The 17,216-nt window shown below is 38.2% G+C and overlaps 4 protein-coding genes across 4 annotated transcripts in view; 2 read left to right on the top strand and 2 right to left on the bottom strand.

The window, feature by feature from the left end:
• The first annotated feature begins 3 nt into the window (after nt 1–3).
• On the top strand, nt 4–1,834 carry LOC132204052 (GATA zinc finger domain-containing protein 1-like). Its single transcript, XM_059632290.1, has 5 exons — nt 4–151; nt 211–365; nt 444–661; nt 715–955; nt 1,459–1,834. Exons 2-5 carry the CDS (start codon nt 245–247, stop codon nt 1,632–1,634), a joined length of 756 nt encoding a protein of 251 aa, XP_059488273.1. The 5' UTR covers nt 4–151; nt 211–244; the 3' UTR covers nt 1,635–1,834.
• On the bottom strand, nt 1,624–4,812 carry LOC132204046 (FAS-associated factor 1). The gene is made up of 12 exons (XM_059632275.1): nt 4,652–4,812; nt 4,130–4,198; nt 3,853–4,066; nt 3,614–3,797; nt 3,358–3,550; nt 3,082–3,301; nt 2,882–3,027; nt 2,672–2,826; nt 2,430–2,607; nt 2,017–2,367; nt 1,870–1,947; nt 1,624–1,789 (listed from the first exon to the last, which is right to left on the bottom strand). The coding sequence occupies exons 1-12, from the start codon at nt 4,688–4,690 to the stop codon at nt 1,709–1,711; spliced, it is 1,908 nt and encodes a 635-aa protein (XP_059488258.1). The 5' UTR covers nt 4,691–4,812; the 3' UTR covers nt 1,624–1,708.
• A 333-nt stretch (nt 4,813–5,145) lies between these two features.
• LOC132204054 (proteasome subunit alpha type-2) lies at nt 5,146–6,960 on the bottom strand. Its single transcript, XM_059632292.1, has 5 exons — nt 6,822–6,960; nt 6,524–6,600; nt 6,305–6,418; nt 5,881–6,178; nt 5,146–5,823 (listed from the first exon to the last, which is right to left on the bottom strand). The coding sequence occupies exons 1-5, from the start codon at nt 6,860–6,862 to the stop codon at nt 5,649–5,651; spliced, it is 705 nt and encodes a 234-aa protein (XP_059488275.1). The 5' UTR covers nt 6,863–6,960; the 3' UTR covers nt 5,146–5,648.
• Nucleotides 6,961–6,975: 15 nt separating this feature from the next.
• The window catches only part of LOC132204048 (RNA-binding protein Musashi homolog 1), a 63,758-nt gene continuing 53,517 nt past the window's right edge, over nt 6,976–17,216 (top strand). Inside the window, exon 1 of the mRNA XM_059632280.1 lies at nt 6,976–7,151. The gene's annotated coding sequence lies outside the window, so the exon portion shown is untranslated. The remainder of the gene's footprint in view (nt 7,152–17,216) is intronic.

The raw sequence follows: 17,216 nt of genomic DNA, 5'->3' as shown, positions 1-17,216 counted from the left end.
ATAAGACCTTATTGCCCCACCCCCTCTCTTGCCTTGCGAGCGGCAGCGAACCAGCGAAGCAAAATAAAAACAAAACAAAAAAGCTGGCAAGTGGCAACTTCAGTAAATTGATCCACTAAAATAAGAACACGATCAAAAGTTGGTTGGTTTCGTAAGTATTTTGCAATTTCATTCTCTTCATATGTTGTTTTTGATTTTGTTTTTATCCAGAAACATTAAATATTCGCATAGGAATATATTTAAAATGGAAACTAATTCGGAGTCTCCATCGACTACATCCGAATTGAATGAAGATTCGGACGCTCCTCTTCTTGAGCCTAGAAGATCCGCAAGAACAAAATCAACTGATCTTCAGGGGCCCAAATGTATGTATGCGATCAAAAATTAATATTTATTACCAAATTTATTGTATGTCGTTTTAAAAATTAAATTCATGAATTTAGGGTGTCCAAGGTGTAGCAGAAAAATGAGGAAAGGTGATGCAGGGCAGACAGTTTGTGGACGTTGCTTGGATTCTAATGGCGGTCAAAGTGAAGGATATAAGAGCCAGTCATTGAGAAATACAAGAAGCAATTTGATTAAGCCTTTGATAAGTGGAATTCCAACAACCCGACCAACTTTGCCTAAAGGCAAAGGTCGAAGGTCTCAGCTGAAGCGAATTGTAAAGTTCATTGGAAAATTCAAAATAATTTCATTAATCAAGCATCTCCACAGCCCCAAAGACTGACAAATTTAGTGCGAGAAAGCTATACTCGATCATACGCCTTCTTAAACGGTCAATACTTCCAAATTGGCGATGTTGTCAGTTTAATGGATGAGCAGGGCGATATTTTTTATGCACAAATAACTGGAATGATGCATGACCACAATTACCAGAAAAGTGCAACCATTGCCTGGTTGATTCCCAAAAATGTGACCGAGAACACCTCATTCGACCCTTCAGATTACAGTCTGGGTGAGATGATACATTTAAAAAAAAATATATATATATTTTAGTTATTTTATTAGCAAAACACTATAATGTCTTTTGGAAAATTTTTGTTGGATCATATACCCAACAATTATTGGTTTAAAGAATTTCATGTCAACACTAACTCTTGAACTTAATTTGAACTTTAGAGTTGAGATTTTAATGCATGAAAAATGGAATATAATTCAACTCTGAAGTAATCCAAATTCCAAACTAAAACGGTAAAATTTACATCGTTGGAGTGTGATGGTATTAATAAGGCACCCAATTTCTTGCATGAAAATTTATAGCAAGCTGGAATTTGATAGTTAACAGCGCAAATATAGTTGCAAATACTTATCTTTCATTTACTGCCCTGCATTAAATTATTCTACTAAAGTATCTTAGGATGATCAAGTTTTCGGCAGATAATCTGTGTAAACAATAATTTTGCTCTTACGCTGCAAGCCCAATTCAACTCTAAAGTTTTAAAAATCCCTTTGTTTCAGGACCTCGTGAGACAGTGCCAAGAATGCTGGAAAGTATGCATTTCGAGATGCACCTGCCTCCAGACTTCTTTAGGCCTATCAAGGCTCCATATCGAACCCCTCGATGCCCATCGGATACTGGATTTGTTTGGGTGCGGCTGAACAGAGAAAATGAAAACGCGGAGCTCAAGAGTTAGTGAATAAATAAATTACAGTCAGATGAATAAATACCAACATACAGAAAAGATACAGGTGCAGGACTTAAGAGTAATTATCGCTCTTCTAAGATCACAGTCTCTTGAGGGCACAGACTTGCATGCTGCAGAGTTTGAGTGCTGTCTAATGCTGTAAGCTGTAAAGTAATAAAGAAATCAATAAAAATCAAACTTGAAATGTATATATTTTATTAATAATATATAAGATAGAACTTACGTCTCTGCGAGGCCAGCTTGAGAGAACCTTGTAGTCTTCTGGGGGGTAGCCCTCTATGAGTAAATAGTCAAATAGCACCTTTGAAGAAGAAAAAACAAAAGATTTTTTTTTTAAAAAAATACACAAATTAATTAAATAGAAAATTACTTGCAAAGGTGAGCTTCCATGGAATCGTCGAGTGCGAAACTCTCCCGATGGCAAACGAAACCTAATCCTGGCAACACCATCAGCGTCCGCAGGCTCCTTGGGGAGCCTCTTGCTTGCCTCGGCCTTTCTAGCTTCCATTTTTGCAGCTTCTTGCCTTTGATGTGATTGAAGCAGCTGTTCCTCTCTTTCCTTAGCTACTTCCTGAGCTTTTTTCGCCTCTTCTTTAGCTCTGTCTATTTCCAATGAAGCTTGGTAAGCCTCATCTTGCTCTCTCAAAACCCTTTCTCGAGCCATGCGCTCATTCTCCTCCATTATTTCTTGAGTTTGGTTCTCCTGGAATCTGTCCCTGACCTAGTGATGAATAATAAAATTGCAAAAACAGAAAATCATGACTAAAAAAAATGCCAATTTACCTGCATCAAATTGCTGATAAGCTCATTAACAACGAGGTGCCCATGCATAACTGAAACTATTTCTATTGACGATCGGATTTTGTTGGCAACAACAAGTGCAGGCATGTGTTCCAGGTCAATGCTGCGCACTAGATTTGCTGCCATTGGGCCAAGACTTTGTGACGCGGAGCGCAACATCCTATGGAAATTAATTAACGCCAATGCATTTGAAAAATATTAAAATGACACAAATGAAAAATTACATTTGCTTATTCTGCTCATGTGTGAAGTCCCAGCCCCATATTACAAAGTGCTCACTCAAGTATGATATCACTGGCTCTGAATTCAAGACTTGAGTGCAGAACACATTTGCAAGGACACTTCCATCATGATGAATGTAAATAACCAACGGACGGCGCTGCAATGAATAAAAAAATTAGCTCAATTAAATTAGTCTCTATTTCAGTTTCAACCTCTCTAGCTGGTTTATTAAATGCTTCTTTCACAGCCTCCGCGAGCGTGTCTTGAAGAAATAGAGGATGAGCCTCGCCGTAGCGTCGGACATACTCCTCCATGAAAGAAATTGATCCGGCAATTTCATCATCAACATCTTCTGGAACTACAAAAAGAAAAACAAAATTAAAACATGACGAAATTTTTTGTTTCAGCTTACTTAGGTTTCTGACTTTTCTAGAAGTCTCAACTGTGCCCATGTATAGCATATCATCATCACCATTAAGTGATTCTGACGCATCTTCATAATCTCCCTGTGAACTGTCACTATCATCAATGCAAATTACTGGCTGCTTTTTCTTATTTTCTTTAGCCGATGCTTGTCTACTCAAAGTCAAATTTTGCTCAGGATAGTTGATGCCAGAACAAGCAAGAGTTACCTGTAACAAACATTATAAAGCAATCAACTTTAAAGCACAAGGGAACTTTTAATTACTTGATCTGAGACTGATGGGGGCCAACCAGCCCATTTTTGATGCCTGACTGGAATGTCTGTCAGCTCGAAAATATCATGTTTCACTTCAGCAATGGTCCTGCTACCAGGGAATTTCAAATTGTATGTCTTTTGGTTGGCTTCATTTTTAATATTCAATGTGAAATTATTGGTAAGACGTTCAATCATGTTTGGCCTGAAAATCATAAATGTAATAGTTATGTAGTCTAAAAAAAAGAAGAAAATATGGGTTCCATACTCGTCGGCTGCTGCAACTCCATCGGGAGTAGGATCAAGAACCACTACAACTAATGGAACATACGGTGGGCACCGAAGATCACCAAATGTTATCTTATCAGATGCTGGAGTTCGCCTCCAACCTTGAAGGTCTACTCGACATGAAGGCAAGTTGAATTTTGTGCCCACAAGCTGCTTCAAATATTCTGAAGTTGAGGATTCTTTCAGATATTGGATATTTTTTTAAAACAAATATTATACCAATTTTATCTTTCTTGTTGACAATGAAATCAACTTCTTGATCTCCGTGAGTAACGTGAAATGTTATCCTATCTAGTGCCTGAGAAGTCGAAGGTCCTGCAATGTTTGGGGCTGTTGAAGCTGATGGAAGTGCAGGTTCAATCATTTCGATGTCATCTGTGGTTTCTGAGGGAAGTGTTTGGGAATCCTGTGGCATCACCCTCTGAATAGCTTTCTACAAAGGTAAAGTAATACAGAGTTATATTTCTTTCCAGCCAAATTAAATCCAATCTTTTACCAAGAGGTCCCATTGAGCAGCTTCTAAATGAGAAAAAGCTTCTCCCACATCTTCGATTCCAGTGCAGGCCTGTAAATAAAAATTGCATTACAAAATTTTCCATTAATATATTTGAAAAAAATTAACATAATTTTAATTTGAAAGATTAAACTGTTAATCGTGAGATTACAAAATTACGTAAAATTGCAAAGAGATAGAATTAATTTAAAAATTAGACGTAAAAACTTGTAAGTAAACACACATTCCACCTTAAGCTTAAAGTTACAAAGTGGATCGACATGGACATTTAATAATACTCTCTGCAACACTGATTTGCAAACACAAATCAAAAAGTGCGTTTAACTTATCACGCTATTGTATCAAAACTTGAAAGAATGCTGGCCCATCAGAATGATATTTCTAAAGGTGATGACTCAAGTAAAAATCACAAAACTATGCATAGCAACCATTTGAAACACACGAGGAATTCTTTTGTATTTAAATATCTACGTATTTTGAGCAATAATAATTAGAAGTGTTTACCTGGAAATCCATCAGTATTTCGTCCCTGTTTTCGGACATGTTGGGGTTAATCGCAACGTCGTAATCAATATCAAGCGCGTGCTTCTCGAGTCATGAAATGCGTTTGCTGCCCAGCTAAACCGACTGCCATTGCCATTCGCGTCCGAGTCTGAGAGGAGCCAGGATCGCGCGATTCGCTTTTGTTCAAATCCAGCTGGTTCTCAAGCGTTTCAAAATAAATAGCGGTAATATTCTAGTTCTTGTGCGCAGATTCTAAAAATATTTTCAAAATTCAGTTAAAATCCGTTAAAAATCACTTTTATTGGTTCAAATTATAGATTTATAGAATTCGATTGTTGAAAGTTTGGAAAATAAATAATTTCACTGTTGTATTTGACAATAATTCAAGAGATGGAATAGAAAATAGATTCATTTCTACAGAAACTGTTAAAAAAATTTAAAAAATGCTGTTAAAGTCATTTTAGCGCAGAAAATTTCAAATAAATAATTAAAACCATAAGTTGATTGTTTTAATTAAAAAGAAGAAAAAATTGCATATCAAATTCAAATATTCTAGTTGAATTTGCAATACATCTTGAAGATGTGGAAACAGTAATAGGTGCCATGAGTACATTCTCATCTTGCCGTTGCAATTACACAAAAGATGAGGTGATTGTTTTTTTTTTTTAATTTTTCTCCGGAAATAGATCAAATTTGTACTGCAAATTTGAAATGTCAAATATAAATTAAATCATTTTTTTTTTTAATTATTTTACCATTCATTTTAGTCCAAATAACATTTTAATGTGGCAAGATGGAAATTTTTAAGGAGAAACAAGCATTTTGTTATCATGACGTTATATTTGCAACAGATATAGGAGTTAAAGAATTTGATACTTCATATGTTTAAAAATTTCCAATTTGCCAAGAGAAGATAGTTAAAACAAAATTATGATTATAGAGTTGCACACAACAATGCCAAAGGGTGGTAAAGTCTTTGCCATCACAAAGTGACTTCTTAGGGAATGTTGGCCAGATAATCCTTGACGCTGTTGGGGTCCAGTCTTCGGAAACCAGTAGCGTCACAGATACCAACTTCAATATTGTCAGCAGTCATTTGCCCCTCAAAGCCTTCCTTCAGTGTCAGAATGGCAGTGTGCACTGCATCATCCAGTTCAAGGTCTTCATTGTACCTGAAGATAAAAATTTATGTATGATTAAATCATAATTCTTTTTAGTTTTTATCCAACCTTTTCTCCAAGAAGGTTCTTCCATTGTTGTAATTTTTGCCCATAGCAGTGGCCTTCCAAGCAAAGTAGGCACCAGACGGATCACACTGGAAAAGGTATGGACGATCGTTGTCCCAGCCACAGATGAGCAAAGACACTCCGAAAGGACGAACACCTCCGGACTGTGTGTATTCCTGCATGACGGAAGCAACTCTTTGCACTAATTGTGCAGTTGGGATTTCCTCTTGGTACACCAATGAATACTGCTGAGCCTTCTTGCGAGCTGTTTTGACCAGCAGGCGATAGTCAGGTCCCATGCCTAATGCGAACAAGGAGAAAGAATTTCAATAAGTAGATTTTTTAATGAAAAAATTTTTATCAAGAACTTTCAGTCAAGATAGGATTTAACGGGTGCAAAAATTATTCATTGTGATTGTTTACATACCGCTGTATACCATTCCAATATGCTTGGACACTTCCTCGACCCTGTGAACGCTGTGTTCATCCACTAGAATGGATTTGGGCACTTTCTCAGTGGCAATGACAACACCATTGGACGCTGAAGGATGCAAAAGAAAAAGATTAATAACGAGATTATTTTATAAAAAAATTATGATTTTTAAATAAATTACTGTAAATGATGTGATCAAGTAAAATTAATAACCTTTGATTCCAACGGAACGAGCTCCAGCTTCGACGGCTGCTAAGGCATACTCTATTTGCACAAGTTTGCCTGACGGACTAAAATCAGAATTTTAAAAGGGCGTTTTAATTTAATTTCGTGTATTTTTGCACGATATTTTAGGAAGTCATGGTAGAGAGTGCATTCGGCGAGCAAGATAACTCTGCAACTACGCGAAATGCATTGCGAATTATCAGTTTGATCGATTCGCCATACTTCAGACAACATTTTTCTCCGCTAAATTCTTATTAATATTGGCAATGAACAGAGGAAATCGTACCTGAAAGTCGTCAGGGAGAAGCTGTACCGCTCAGACGCCATGATTACACAGCTTTTGTGTTTTCCAAATCACAGGTTGAGCTTCGGCGAGTCGGCGCTGCTGGCCAAAGTTGCATGAAAAACGAGGCGACCGCGATAGTGTTCAAGTCGGCCAATAGATGTCTCTTCAATTCACAGTTTCAACGTGGTTCTCTCGAGAATCGGACAAACTTGGACTCTTTTGAACTTGTGCGAACTGCGAGTTTTTCGTCGCAAGAAGGGCAGAATTTCCATTTGTTGCCGAAATTGTCAAGACTGGTTCAACACCCTGGCAGCCCGAGGAGAATTTCAGGTAAAGATAAAATCCGTTTCTACAACTGCCGAATTTTGAATTCGACGGGAATAATGATGCGCGATTTAAAAATGTTATTGAGTCAATCGTCCGAAAATTGCATTCGTTTTTGCGTGTTGCGATGCAAAACCGACAGTCAAAACAAAATTCCTACCAAATAAAAATGGCTGTGTTGGTTTACGTACCCAAATTTGAAATTTTTGCTCTCCTTAGATTAAGACTGGGACCTTGAGTTTGAGGTTATTCACGCACCTAAACACAGATCGCTCGCTTTAAGGCCGTTTTCTTCATTTAGGCGCCTTTTAACATCGCGGTCCGTGGGTGGCTGTTTTTCCTTATTTGGAATACGATAATTAGCTACAGCTAGACTCACTCTCGAAAAGCAAGGACAAATCTAAAATTTGAATACATTTGCATAATGTAATGCAAAAGACATTATTTTTTTCTTACCTGCGTATGCGGCATTTACACGACAAGCCTTGGTTTTGTTTGCAGAGAAATTTATAAAATTGCCCGCACGCTAATTCTCAGTGTGAATAAAATACATATTATCAAAAGATCATCAAGTTTGTTGGTTTCATATGTGCATATAGCTGCTAGTAATAAATTCAATTATTTTTACCGATTTTTATCATTTAAATCTTTTAAATTTAATTAATATTATATCATCCAATAATGTACACGGAGCTCATTGAGGTTTTGGGGGTTTGATCTGGAATAAATTTAAAAGATTTCGTAAATATTTAAAAATACACAAAAAAATTCTTAACTTTTCATTGAAGATATAATATGCATGATTGTTAAATATTTTGTTTCTAAGCACATTTCTTTGTGATTTGAGGCTTGAGGCAACCAATTCACCAAGTGTCTTTGGATTCTGTTCAACATATAAAGCAGTAATTTTAGAAATTTTTATGTCATAAATCTTGCTAAACCTTCGTTATCTGTTATGTGCACAGAAATTTGTATTTTTAAACTATAACGAGAAAAATTATACTTTATAGTTACAAAATCATGATTTTTAAACAGAAATCATTGATATTATTAAATATGTTGTGATAAAGTTCGCCATGTATTTAGTGCACTCACTGCTTTTCCCATAAAACGCCTTTCCCTTCTGTGAAGAGATGCCATAAAATATGAAACTCGCAATTAAAGTCAGACTGGGTTGCTTAATAAACAACGGCACTTGCTAATTTGCTCTCGCAAGCAGAGTGAGGAAGGGAATTTTGCTTCTGATTTATAACTATTTTCATGATATCTTTTTTTTTGCACAGAAAAAAGATTTCCGCCTTTTTAATGTTGAATTCTTATCAAATTTTTTTTGCGCCTCTTCCCATTGTACGGAAGACAATGGATTCGCCCATTCTACCCCCGAATCGTCAAACTTGGTCGATCATTTGGCAATGACTGCTTTTTTGGCCCTGCTGCGACAGCATAGGCGCGCGGGTGGAAACCCCCGCTTGAATTGTGCAATTTTTTCCATTCGAGTGTTCATCATCTCTGGTGCGCTGGCAGAGTTTGCCGGCTAATGACGCTGGTGTTTGACGGATTGGACCGCCCCATTGGTGTATTCTTTGCACATAATTTATTACATATTATGTGCGCTGCGCGTTCGAGGCCCCTCTCGTTTTGTCGTTTCTGCATCCAGACTTCCTTTGGCGTACAATTTTTAGATTTTTCGCCTCCAAATTTAAAGTATGCTTAAGTTTCTTCAATTATGTTAAATATTATTGAAGAGTAGTATCTAATAATCAAACTGATTAAATTTAAATTTAACAAAAATATTTGTCAATTTGGTTTTGTTTTCCCCAAAGTGAAATTTACATACGAAATCCTTTTAAATGTGAAATTTACAACAGCAAAAATTTTAAAGTTTAAAATGATCATTTTTAGATATTTAAGTAAAAATTAAAATCAATTTACAAATAAAATAAATCTAAATTTAAATTGCAAATTGTTCTCTTTTAGTGACTTTTTGGATAATTGATACCTGTTTTCTCTCGTCCCTTAAATTGCGAGACGAACATAAATCACTTCTCTGTTCGAGAGTGGAGACTGTGGCCGCCGAAAACGAGCAAGAAAGCCAGAACACTTTTTGCGACGTGCCGGCAATAATGGGCGTCCCTCGACGGTGGTGACAGGTGACCTGCTGGGGGTCACGCGCACCTATTGAAGGAAGGAAACTCACTCAGCACCCCAGCGCAGCTCATTTGGCCAAGATGTATGGAGCGAAGCGTCGTTCGGTCAAATTAATGACGCGCGGCCAATCAAGTGAGGCCAAATTAATTTCCAGCCTGCTGCTGAAAGAGAGAGCCGTGCTGGTCGAGATTCCGCACAAAAAATTTGCCGCAGTCAGGGGAGGTCCAGGGCCAAGGGTTGTTCTCTGCCGCTGATTGAATTTGCGTTGTCGCTGCGTGAGGGCTTCTATGCTCTTTTTCTTTATTGGCCCGCACTTTTCTTTGTGCACATCTTGACTCGGAACTTTTTGCCGAAATGTCTTCGTTTGGTAAAGTGCCATGAGACACACCAGAGAGCTGATCTTCTCGAGTCTTAAGTTTTTTGTCTAATTCTTTTAAATTGATATCGATTTGGCCTAATAGAAAATATGCGGTTTCATTTTGTTCTATTAAACAATTATATGGCGTCAATTTTTAATTCTTTAAAAAGGCATAAATTGAACACATAAAGATTTTTAAGCCAAATCAAAGTGTATTTTGGGAAATTTAATCTCCATTGTTTATTGTTTATTAATTTTTTGTTTTTATGTTACATTTTAATATTCAAATCTTAATATTTCCTCAAATTAATTAAGGGGCTCTGTGGTTGAAAGCTCTAGTTGAAAGTGGTGAAGTCTCCAACTTATTAGCTCAAAGCTTATTAACAATAAGTAACACGCAGGAGCCTTTTTTTGTGGCAAAATGTGTTCCACGCAAAAGGGACATAAATATTTGCCACGGCAAGTTGCGTTGATAGGAAAGCGCTTTTTGTGTTATTATGTTTAGCTTTCCGGAAAAGCACGAAAATGGATTTCAGATAACAGTTAGTGCAATTTAAGAGCGGCAAGCTGTGCTGTATCTTAATTTTGTCGAAATGCATCTGTAATAGCAATTCCACAAGGCGCTGTTATGGAAAAAAAGATAAGCCACTCTCTTCGTCAAATCTTGTGCTCGGCATCTGCCTCAAAATCACGTCCGCTGATTTGCATTTCGCCCTCATCGCGGCAGCCACTCAGACATGAAATTGACAGAGAAAGCGCAATTCAACATGGCAAAATACTCGGCGTTTATCCTGCTCGGCGAACAACGCGAGAGCAAATAAGCAAAAGGGACAAATAAAATGGGCTCTTTCACGTCTTGCCTACTAAATCTTAATTCCAAACAATAAAAATCAATTCCCTTTGATGGGAGCCATTTATTTGTTATACACGCCGCGCGCAATTTAACGCCCCGTCCTAGGGAGTGTGTTTTATTGTCTGGGCAGCCAGAAATCTCACCCCTGGCGACGAGGGTGGTTTTGAAAGAGGCGCTCTTCGCCGCCAGCGGATGGGACCGTGTGGCTATCTGTAAATCTGCTGCACACAATTAAGAGAAAGAGAGAAACACCAGCTTTGTTCGAGCGCTCGGATTTCGAGTGTCTTCCGTTTGTTTGTGACACCTCGAAACTTTACAAATTAATTACAAACGAGGCTATCGCTGTCTGAGGGTTCCCATATTTGTATTGTGTTTTATAATTAATGGTTCTGCTTGCACTACCCCCAATATTTCTTGTATCCCAAAGCCCAGCCATTTATCCAAAAGTTCCAATGGTTGGAATTTTGAATATTCGGCCTTTTGTCTTGGGAGCGCGACCAGCCCATTGTCGTCCAAGGCTCCATGAATCTTACCGGAACAAGCCCCGGAAATTCTGCTGAAAATTTACGGTGTCGTATTATAAATTACAATCATGTAAGCGAGAAATTTTAGCATAAAAATATTCAAAAGATTGTAGGCAGCAAGAATCCAAGCGCAGTTTCTAAAAAATAAAATGTTCTTCCATTACTTTCTTCCTCTATAAAATAAAATAATTATTCTTTTATTAAATATCAGTTGCAAATTGAAAAAGCATACAAAGCCTCATAATAGATTTGTCACAGATTTTTTGCAAACAAAATTATATAATATCTGTAATATTTTGAATTGCTAAAAAATTTACTTGATTTTTATATTTTTTTGACCTCGAAAGAAAAAAAATTTGCCAAGATAAACGTTTAATTGCTGAAAATTAAAAGAAAAAGGTAATGAAGAATAAAAAAAAAACACCCGCGGCTTTTAAGCACACGTAAAAAGAACTATGGAAATAATATAACAGAGCAGCTTTTTATGAAGGGTTAAAAGAGGGCGCGCTGATTAGTGTGTGGGCGGCGAGGCGGTTTAATTGCCTGCATATTACAATGTGCGCGTGTTTGCCTGGGGTCGAATAATTAAAACGGGGCGTGAGGTGCCCGTCGCAAAATGCACTTTACGAGAGAGGCAGAGGTCGTAATTCTGGTGCAGGTGTGTCGCCTCATTTTCAATTAGGCAGTGCACTCACGTTCGGCGCTGCTGCTGCTGCGTGTTTCACATCGCTACCCCCTCATTACCTTGGCGCGCCACCCGCACCAAGAGTCACCGTCGCCGCAAATCACGCCGCTTCCTATCGTGCTGAACAAAAGCTAGTTCCAATTTACTTTTTACAGCGATTTCCGTATCAAAATTTTTATAATAACCGATCAATGAGCAAATTTTTTGCCTTTATTTTTGATGGAGCAGGAAAAAACGATATTTTTGCAGTTTCACTGAAGCGCTGACGTAGGTGCGATAAAACAGTTATCGCCATCAAACGCAAGGGTCGTCTTTACCAGCAATTCTGCGCCAAATTTATGCGACCCTCAAAGCATAAGTAGTGCCTATACTCGGTCTTCTCCTCACTTTGAGAAGAGCGTCTTACAATTAACGCGTGAGCACATAATTTAACACAAAACAGACTGCATTAAAATATAAAAATAAGCCAATGGAGTCAATAATGGCAACTTTATTTAAGCTTCTCACAGAAACTTTGGTAATTTTTTTAGGAAATTAGGATTCTTTCAAAGTCCATCCCATATTTTGGCTTTAAATTAAAAAAAAGGGCGTGCAACGTTCTGCAGCAGAACCAGAAAATTGCAAGTGGGGAATTTCAATTTCCGTCGGATGTTTTTGCACCTTAATCAGCTCGGAAAGGGAAATGTGCGTGCCGACGCTAATATTTATCCCGGCATATAAAGCAGGCGTTCGTTAATGCTGCCTCCTCTCTCAGCTCGCTGGGCCCTGGATTTGGAGAACAATATGCTTTTGCTTCCCATGAGAAAAATCGCAGCCATTCGACAACCAAGTTGGAGTTGCTGTTGGCTCGTTTCATTTCATTGCGATGGCTCTCCAGGGTAATTTTAGACTTTTCGCCGCTCATGAATGAATGATTTGACTCTCCATTCATTTAGCTCTGCTTAAATTTTTGATCATCCAAAAGTCCAAAAGGCCCTGCCTGACACGTGGCTGACTGCTCGTTTTGTTTGGGTCGAAAGAAGCCCCTGAACCCGCGGTGAATACTTCACGGCCGTTTAGCTTTTATAAAAATTATCCACCCACCCTGGGAGTGACGTGCCTGGAATAATGCTCGGCTCGGCCACCCTCAAGCCCCAGCCTTTGCTCCTCGGGCCCGCCGTGGCTGTCGGCGACAGAGGAGTTGCTCGCACAACACCAACCAGCACTTCCCTCGAGTACTTTTCTCAATTCTCCAACACCAAATTACATCTGAACATGCATGGTCACAGAAAAAATAATATGACCTTTGATTTGGGTAAATTTTTAGGGAAAGCTTTCTAGCGTCAGTTTTCAATTGGAATTTCAGTTCCAAATTTAATTTATTAGTAAGTATAAAAAAATAGTAATATTTTATTAGCTTTTGAGTTGAAATGTAAACTTTAAATCTTGATATTTATGTGGTTGTATTTTTTTTTTTTTTAGTATTGATTTATGCGACACAACATAATGGTCATGGCATCAAGGTTAATTTTTTTGTTCATTTTAAAACGTTGATAAACAATTGAATCCATATTCTTCAAGTTCATGCCCTTTTATTCAGTTCATTTTTATTCTCTCGTGACAAAATGAAATTTTAAAAAAAGGTAGAGATAATAGTGCAAAATAATAAAACAATTATAATGTTGTATAAAACGGCGAGCGTTTACGTAGACAAATTATTTGGCCAAAATTCAATTTGCTAAGTAATTTGCGACCCCGAGGCGAAAACAAATGGAATTAATGAAGACTGGCGTGTTTAGCTCACTTTTCTGGAGTTTACGAGCGCTGGGTGAGCAGGCGGCGGTGTGCTTTATTTTATACAAATGATGGCGCAGCTGCTGCAGGAGCCGGTGAAGCAGAGTTGCAGCCGAGGTGTGTTTTGTTTTGCTTTCCTCGGCGTTTTGTTAGTCCGCTCTTCATATACGCGATTCAAAAGCAAAATTTTATTATCATTATGCAACCCTCGCGCTTAATAACCGTCGACACTTTTCAGGCTGTGCATGCCTCGTCTCTCACTCTTCAGAGGCGCTCACTCGGTATATAATCTAAATATACTTTCTTGACACACATTCGTAATAAGGGGCGATGGGGCAGGAATTACAGCGGCACGTTTTGCGCTTGCTAATTCTGGCAAATGTGCAATTTTTTTGCATGTTATTAATTTGCACTGATGAAAATAATGAATTCATTCTTCTCAATATAATTTGTTTTGCCATTATAATTTTCAAAATCAGTAATTTTTTTATTTATCTTTATTTAGTGCCTGCTTTTAATAATTTTTTATTTTGTTGATTTGTTCTGCACACCGTGATTTATTTTTGTATCTCACTTTTTTAACTCGAACTGCTTATTATTCCTAATGATTTAAAAAGATGAAGAGTCAACTAAGCAAGATTAATTAGCGCCTCGCCAGAAGAGATGTATGAATGCGGACGCAAATTAATAATCTCCAGCGCAGTGGGAGAATTTTTCCGCCCCTTGGTCCCAATTAGAGTGGAAGATACGAGACGTGCGCTCCGCCCTTGTGCAAATAGACCCAATTTATAAATGTGTCGTTTTGCACGGCGAGAGCCAATTGTGTCACGGAAGCCCAAGTTTGGCGCGAACAAATTAATTTGCACAATTATGGCCGCGGGATCAAAGCAAGGGCGTTGAAGGGTTCTTGGCTGAGTCGCGCACCAGCAACCGTCCGACACACAGGACTCGCCGCCTCGAGTGTTTGCATAGGCTCTTGTTTTCTTATCAGGGCCTGCTCTTTTCTTTTCATTCCGAGCCGCTGCAAAAAGCACGCCGAGCGCGCGCGTCTCGCAAAAAAGGGTGCGAGACCGACACAACAAAACACATTTTCTCGCCGGCCCGCTTCCCGTGCTGCGTCAGATATTAAAAAATTCCTCGCGGAAAAAAGTAAACACCGCGGTTGTTGCGATTAAAAAAGTTGTTCGTTGGCTGATTAATTAGAAAATTCCGGCGGACGGCGGCACAGCCTCGGACACAAATTGGAGGATCAATTAATTAGCGTCAGCTGCCCACTTCATCCATCTTCCGCTGACCGTGCCCGTGCAGCCCCCACACCCTCTCACCTGACACAGCCCCCGGCACGTTCCATTGACACTCTCTTGCATAATGTATCTATCAATCAAATAGGGCAGCCGTAATTATTTTTCCATCCATCATTTCGTTTTAAATAGTTTGGGAAAATCAAAGCATTATTAATTGTTACCATGTTGGTTGAAATAAAAAATTGCAAATTAATTTTTAATTTACGTCCATTATTATAATTTTGAATCATTGTGACTTACTTACTTTATTGATTTCATCAGCTCTTTGCCATTTTCTGCATACAAGAAGTGACTATTTTATTATTACCCCACTACACGGCATCAAATGACAATATTAATTCATAGAAACGACCAGCGTTTCGCTTGACCATATTGAAATTACATCCCTCACTCAATTTGTAAACACCGCAAATGCATGCATATACAATTTAATAAACATCAATATTAATGTAATGGCGAGTATAGCACAAGTGAAATTCTCGTTGATGTTGTGCTGATTGGGCGAGGTGCGATTGTGTTTTGCTGCAGCTCCCCAGCTTGTTTGCGCAATAAACGCAAAATTTAAATATCAACCGACTGCATTTGCATTCAAACATAAAATGAGAACGCTTTGTGATGTGCACTGTATTAGAGGCATTTATGAAACCGCTGCGCCTCTGTTGTGGCACTACAGCATTAAAACATGTTCGCTGTTAATTTACGAGCCATTTTAGTGATACCAACACAAAAGCCTGCCATGCATGCTCAGTTTTTCTTTTCGTAATTCACCAATATGTATTCCTTATTGATTGATAAGAATTTGGCACGCTATGTGGAACGAAAACAAACACTCGATCGCCGACAAAAGAAACCTTACCAAAACAAAACTAGAATGTTCGTTCGGGCCAAGCAGACCATTCGAATATTTATACGCAAATCAAATGGAAAAACGCGATTTCTCAGATTAACTTTCAGCTATGTCATGCAGCGTTTTAGCTATTTTGGCGATGCGTGCTGATTTTTCCAGCCGTGGACTGCGATGAAGTTGAATTCACATTGGGGTCGATAAAGCGGAAATTTATTTGCATGACCCAGACAGGTGCGGCCTGAATGGTGCCAGGACGGGGGTGGCACCGCACCAAGGGGAACTATATTGTCTCTGTTCTAAAAATTGGCCAACAACTCTATGACCAAGGAAGAAAACTGCAAAAGACGTAAAAATGTGCCAAACTCAATATTGTTTCACACGTTTTTTACTTCAACACTCATATACTCGTTCTTGTCCAAATGTAAATATCAATTCAAACATTTTTGAAAAATATTATCATGTTAATTGTTTTATATTTAATGAATGTAATCCGTTTTTTTATTTAATTATTCCGCTCCAAAAATTTTGAATGCACAATGTCACATCAATTGTGCATATAAGTGAAGTTTTAACATCTAAAGTCTGAGATTTTTCCCCTTTTTTCCCTCGCATTTTCTCGTAGTTTATAATAAAAATTTTAAATTATCAATCTTTGATATTAGTATTTGTCAACCTTAACTAAAATATTTAATTTCTTAGATCGTTCTTGACAATGTTTTCTTTATTTTTAATTTGCAATAATAATCTATTTTGACCACGGTTTTATGACTATACAAGGAAAGTACGTACAAAATGACGCATCAAAAATCTCGCGCCGCCTCTCAGCGGGGTAGTTTTGCTTGCGTGGGTGCGGCCACGTGTGTAGTAAGTATGAATACACTTAAGGGGCGGCACGTCTGATCAAACAGTGATTATTTGCAAGTCAGATACAAATACTCAAGCGAACGTGTGTCGATCGAGGAAAATCGCCGACGCCAGCAGCAATAATGCTGGAGTGTGTTTGCTCGCGGATTTTCGAGATGCGGTATGGAAAGAAAAAAACGCGTCTCTCTCGCCCACCGCGCAGTCATTCAAAACAGACGCGCTCGCTCGAGTCGCTCACTCGACAAGGAAAACAGCGATCGAGCGAAATCACGCACAATAAATAATCCATCCCTTCAGTACCGCCGCAATGGCTGTACTTCCTATTGTTAGTGAAACAGCGACTCTTGATGCGCGCTGCAAACAAGGCACGCAAATCACCGATTCAACGCGGCCCCTCCATCATTTTTCTGCAGTGAATTGCCAAATACGTAATACTTTGCATCTTCCAAAGCTTCGCTTACCTCTGCTCTGCCTGTCTAGAATCGTTTTTTCCAAATATAAAATTTTAGGGGCCATCTGCGAGGTAAATGTGCAAATTTAAAGTGGGAAATTCTTTTGATTCTAAAGAAATTGGCTTTTTTGCTCCTATTTACTTTACTTTTGTTAAAAAAAGGCTTGGATGAATTATTCAAGAATTAACTATTTGAAGATGGGAAAATTATTGAATTCCCTGAAAAATAATAATCACATAATTTTTGTGAAATACAAGAGAAAA

The sequence above is a fragment of the Neocloeon triangulifer genome, unplaced genomic scaffold (genome assembly GCF_031216515.1).
Source record: "Neocloeon triangulifer isolate White Clay Creek 2 clone unplaced genomic scaffold, ASM3121651v1 ptg000020l, whole genome shotgun sequence".
NCBI classification, from domain to species: domain Eukaryota; kingdom Metazoa; phylum Arthropoda; class Insecta; order Ephemeroptera; family Baetidae; genus Neocloeon; species Neocloeon triangulifer.
This window is presented reverse-complemented; position numbering and strand designations above follow the sequence as displayed.

Excerpts from the sequence above, each read along its gene's own strand:
- LOC132204052 (XM_059632290.1), top strand. The coding sequence starts at position 245 with ATGGAAACTAATTCGGAGTCTCCATCGACTACATCCGAATTGAATGAA. Across the intron at positions 662-714 it reads GGTCTCAGCTGAAGCGAATT|CCCCAAAGACTGACAAATTT; the intron begins GTAAAGTTCATT and ends GCATCTCCACAG. Across the intron at positions 956-1,458 it reads CCCTTCAGATTACAGTCTGG|GACCTCGTGAGACAGTGCCA; the intron begins GTGAGATGATAC and ends CCTTTGTTTCAG.
- LOC132204046 (XM_059632275.1), bottom strand. The coding sequence starts at position 4,690 with ATGTCCGAAAACAGGGACGAAATACTGATGGATTTCCAG. Across the intron at positions 3,028-3,081 it reads TAGAAAAGTCAGAAACCTAA|TTCCAGAAGATGTTGATGAT; the intron begins GTAAGCTGAAAC and ends TTCTTTTTGTAG. Across the intron at positions 2,827-2,881 it reads TTAATAAACCAGCTAGAGAG|CGCCGTCCGTTGGTTATTTA; the intron begins GTTGAAACTGAA and ends TATTCATTGCAG.
- LOC132204054 (XM_059632292.1), bottom strand. The coding sequence starts at position 6,862 with ATGGCGTCTGAGCGGTACAGCTTCTCCCTGACGACTTTCAG. Across the intron at positions 6,179-6,304 it reads TATTGGAATGGTATACAGCG|GCATGGGACCTGACTATCGC; the intron begins GTATGTAAACAA and ends TGTTCGCATTAG. Across the intron at positions 5,824-5,880 it reads AGAACCTTCTTGGAGAAAAG|GTACAATGAAGACCTTGAAC; the intron begins GTTGGATAAAAA and ends TTTTATCTTCAG.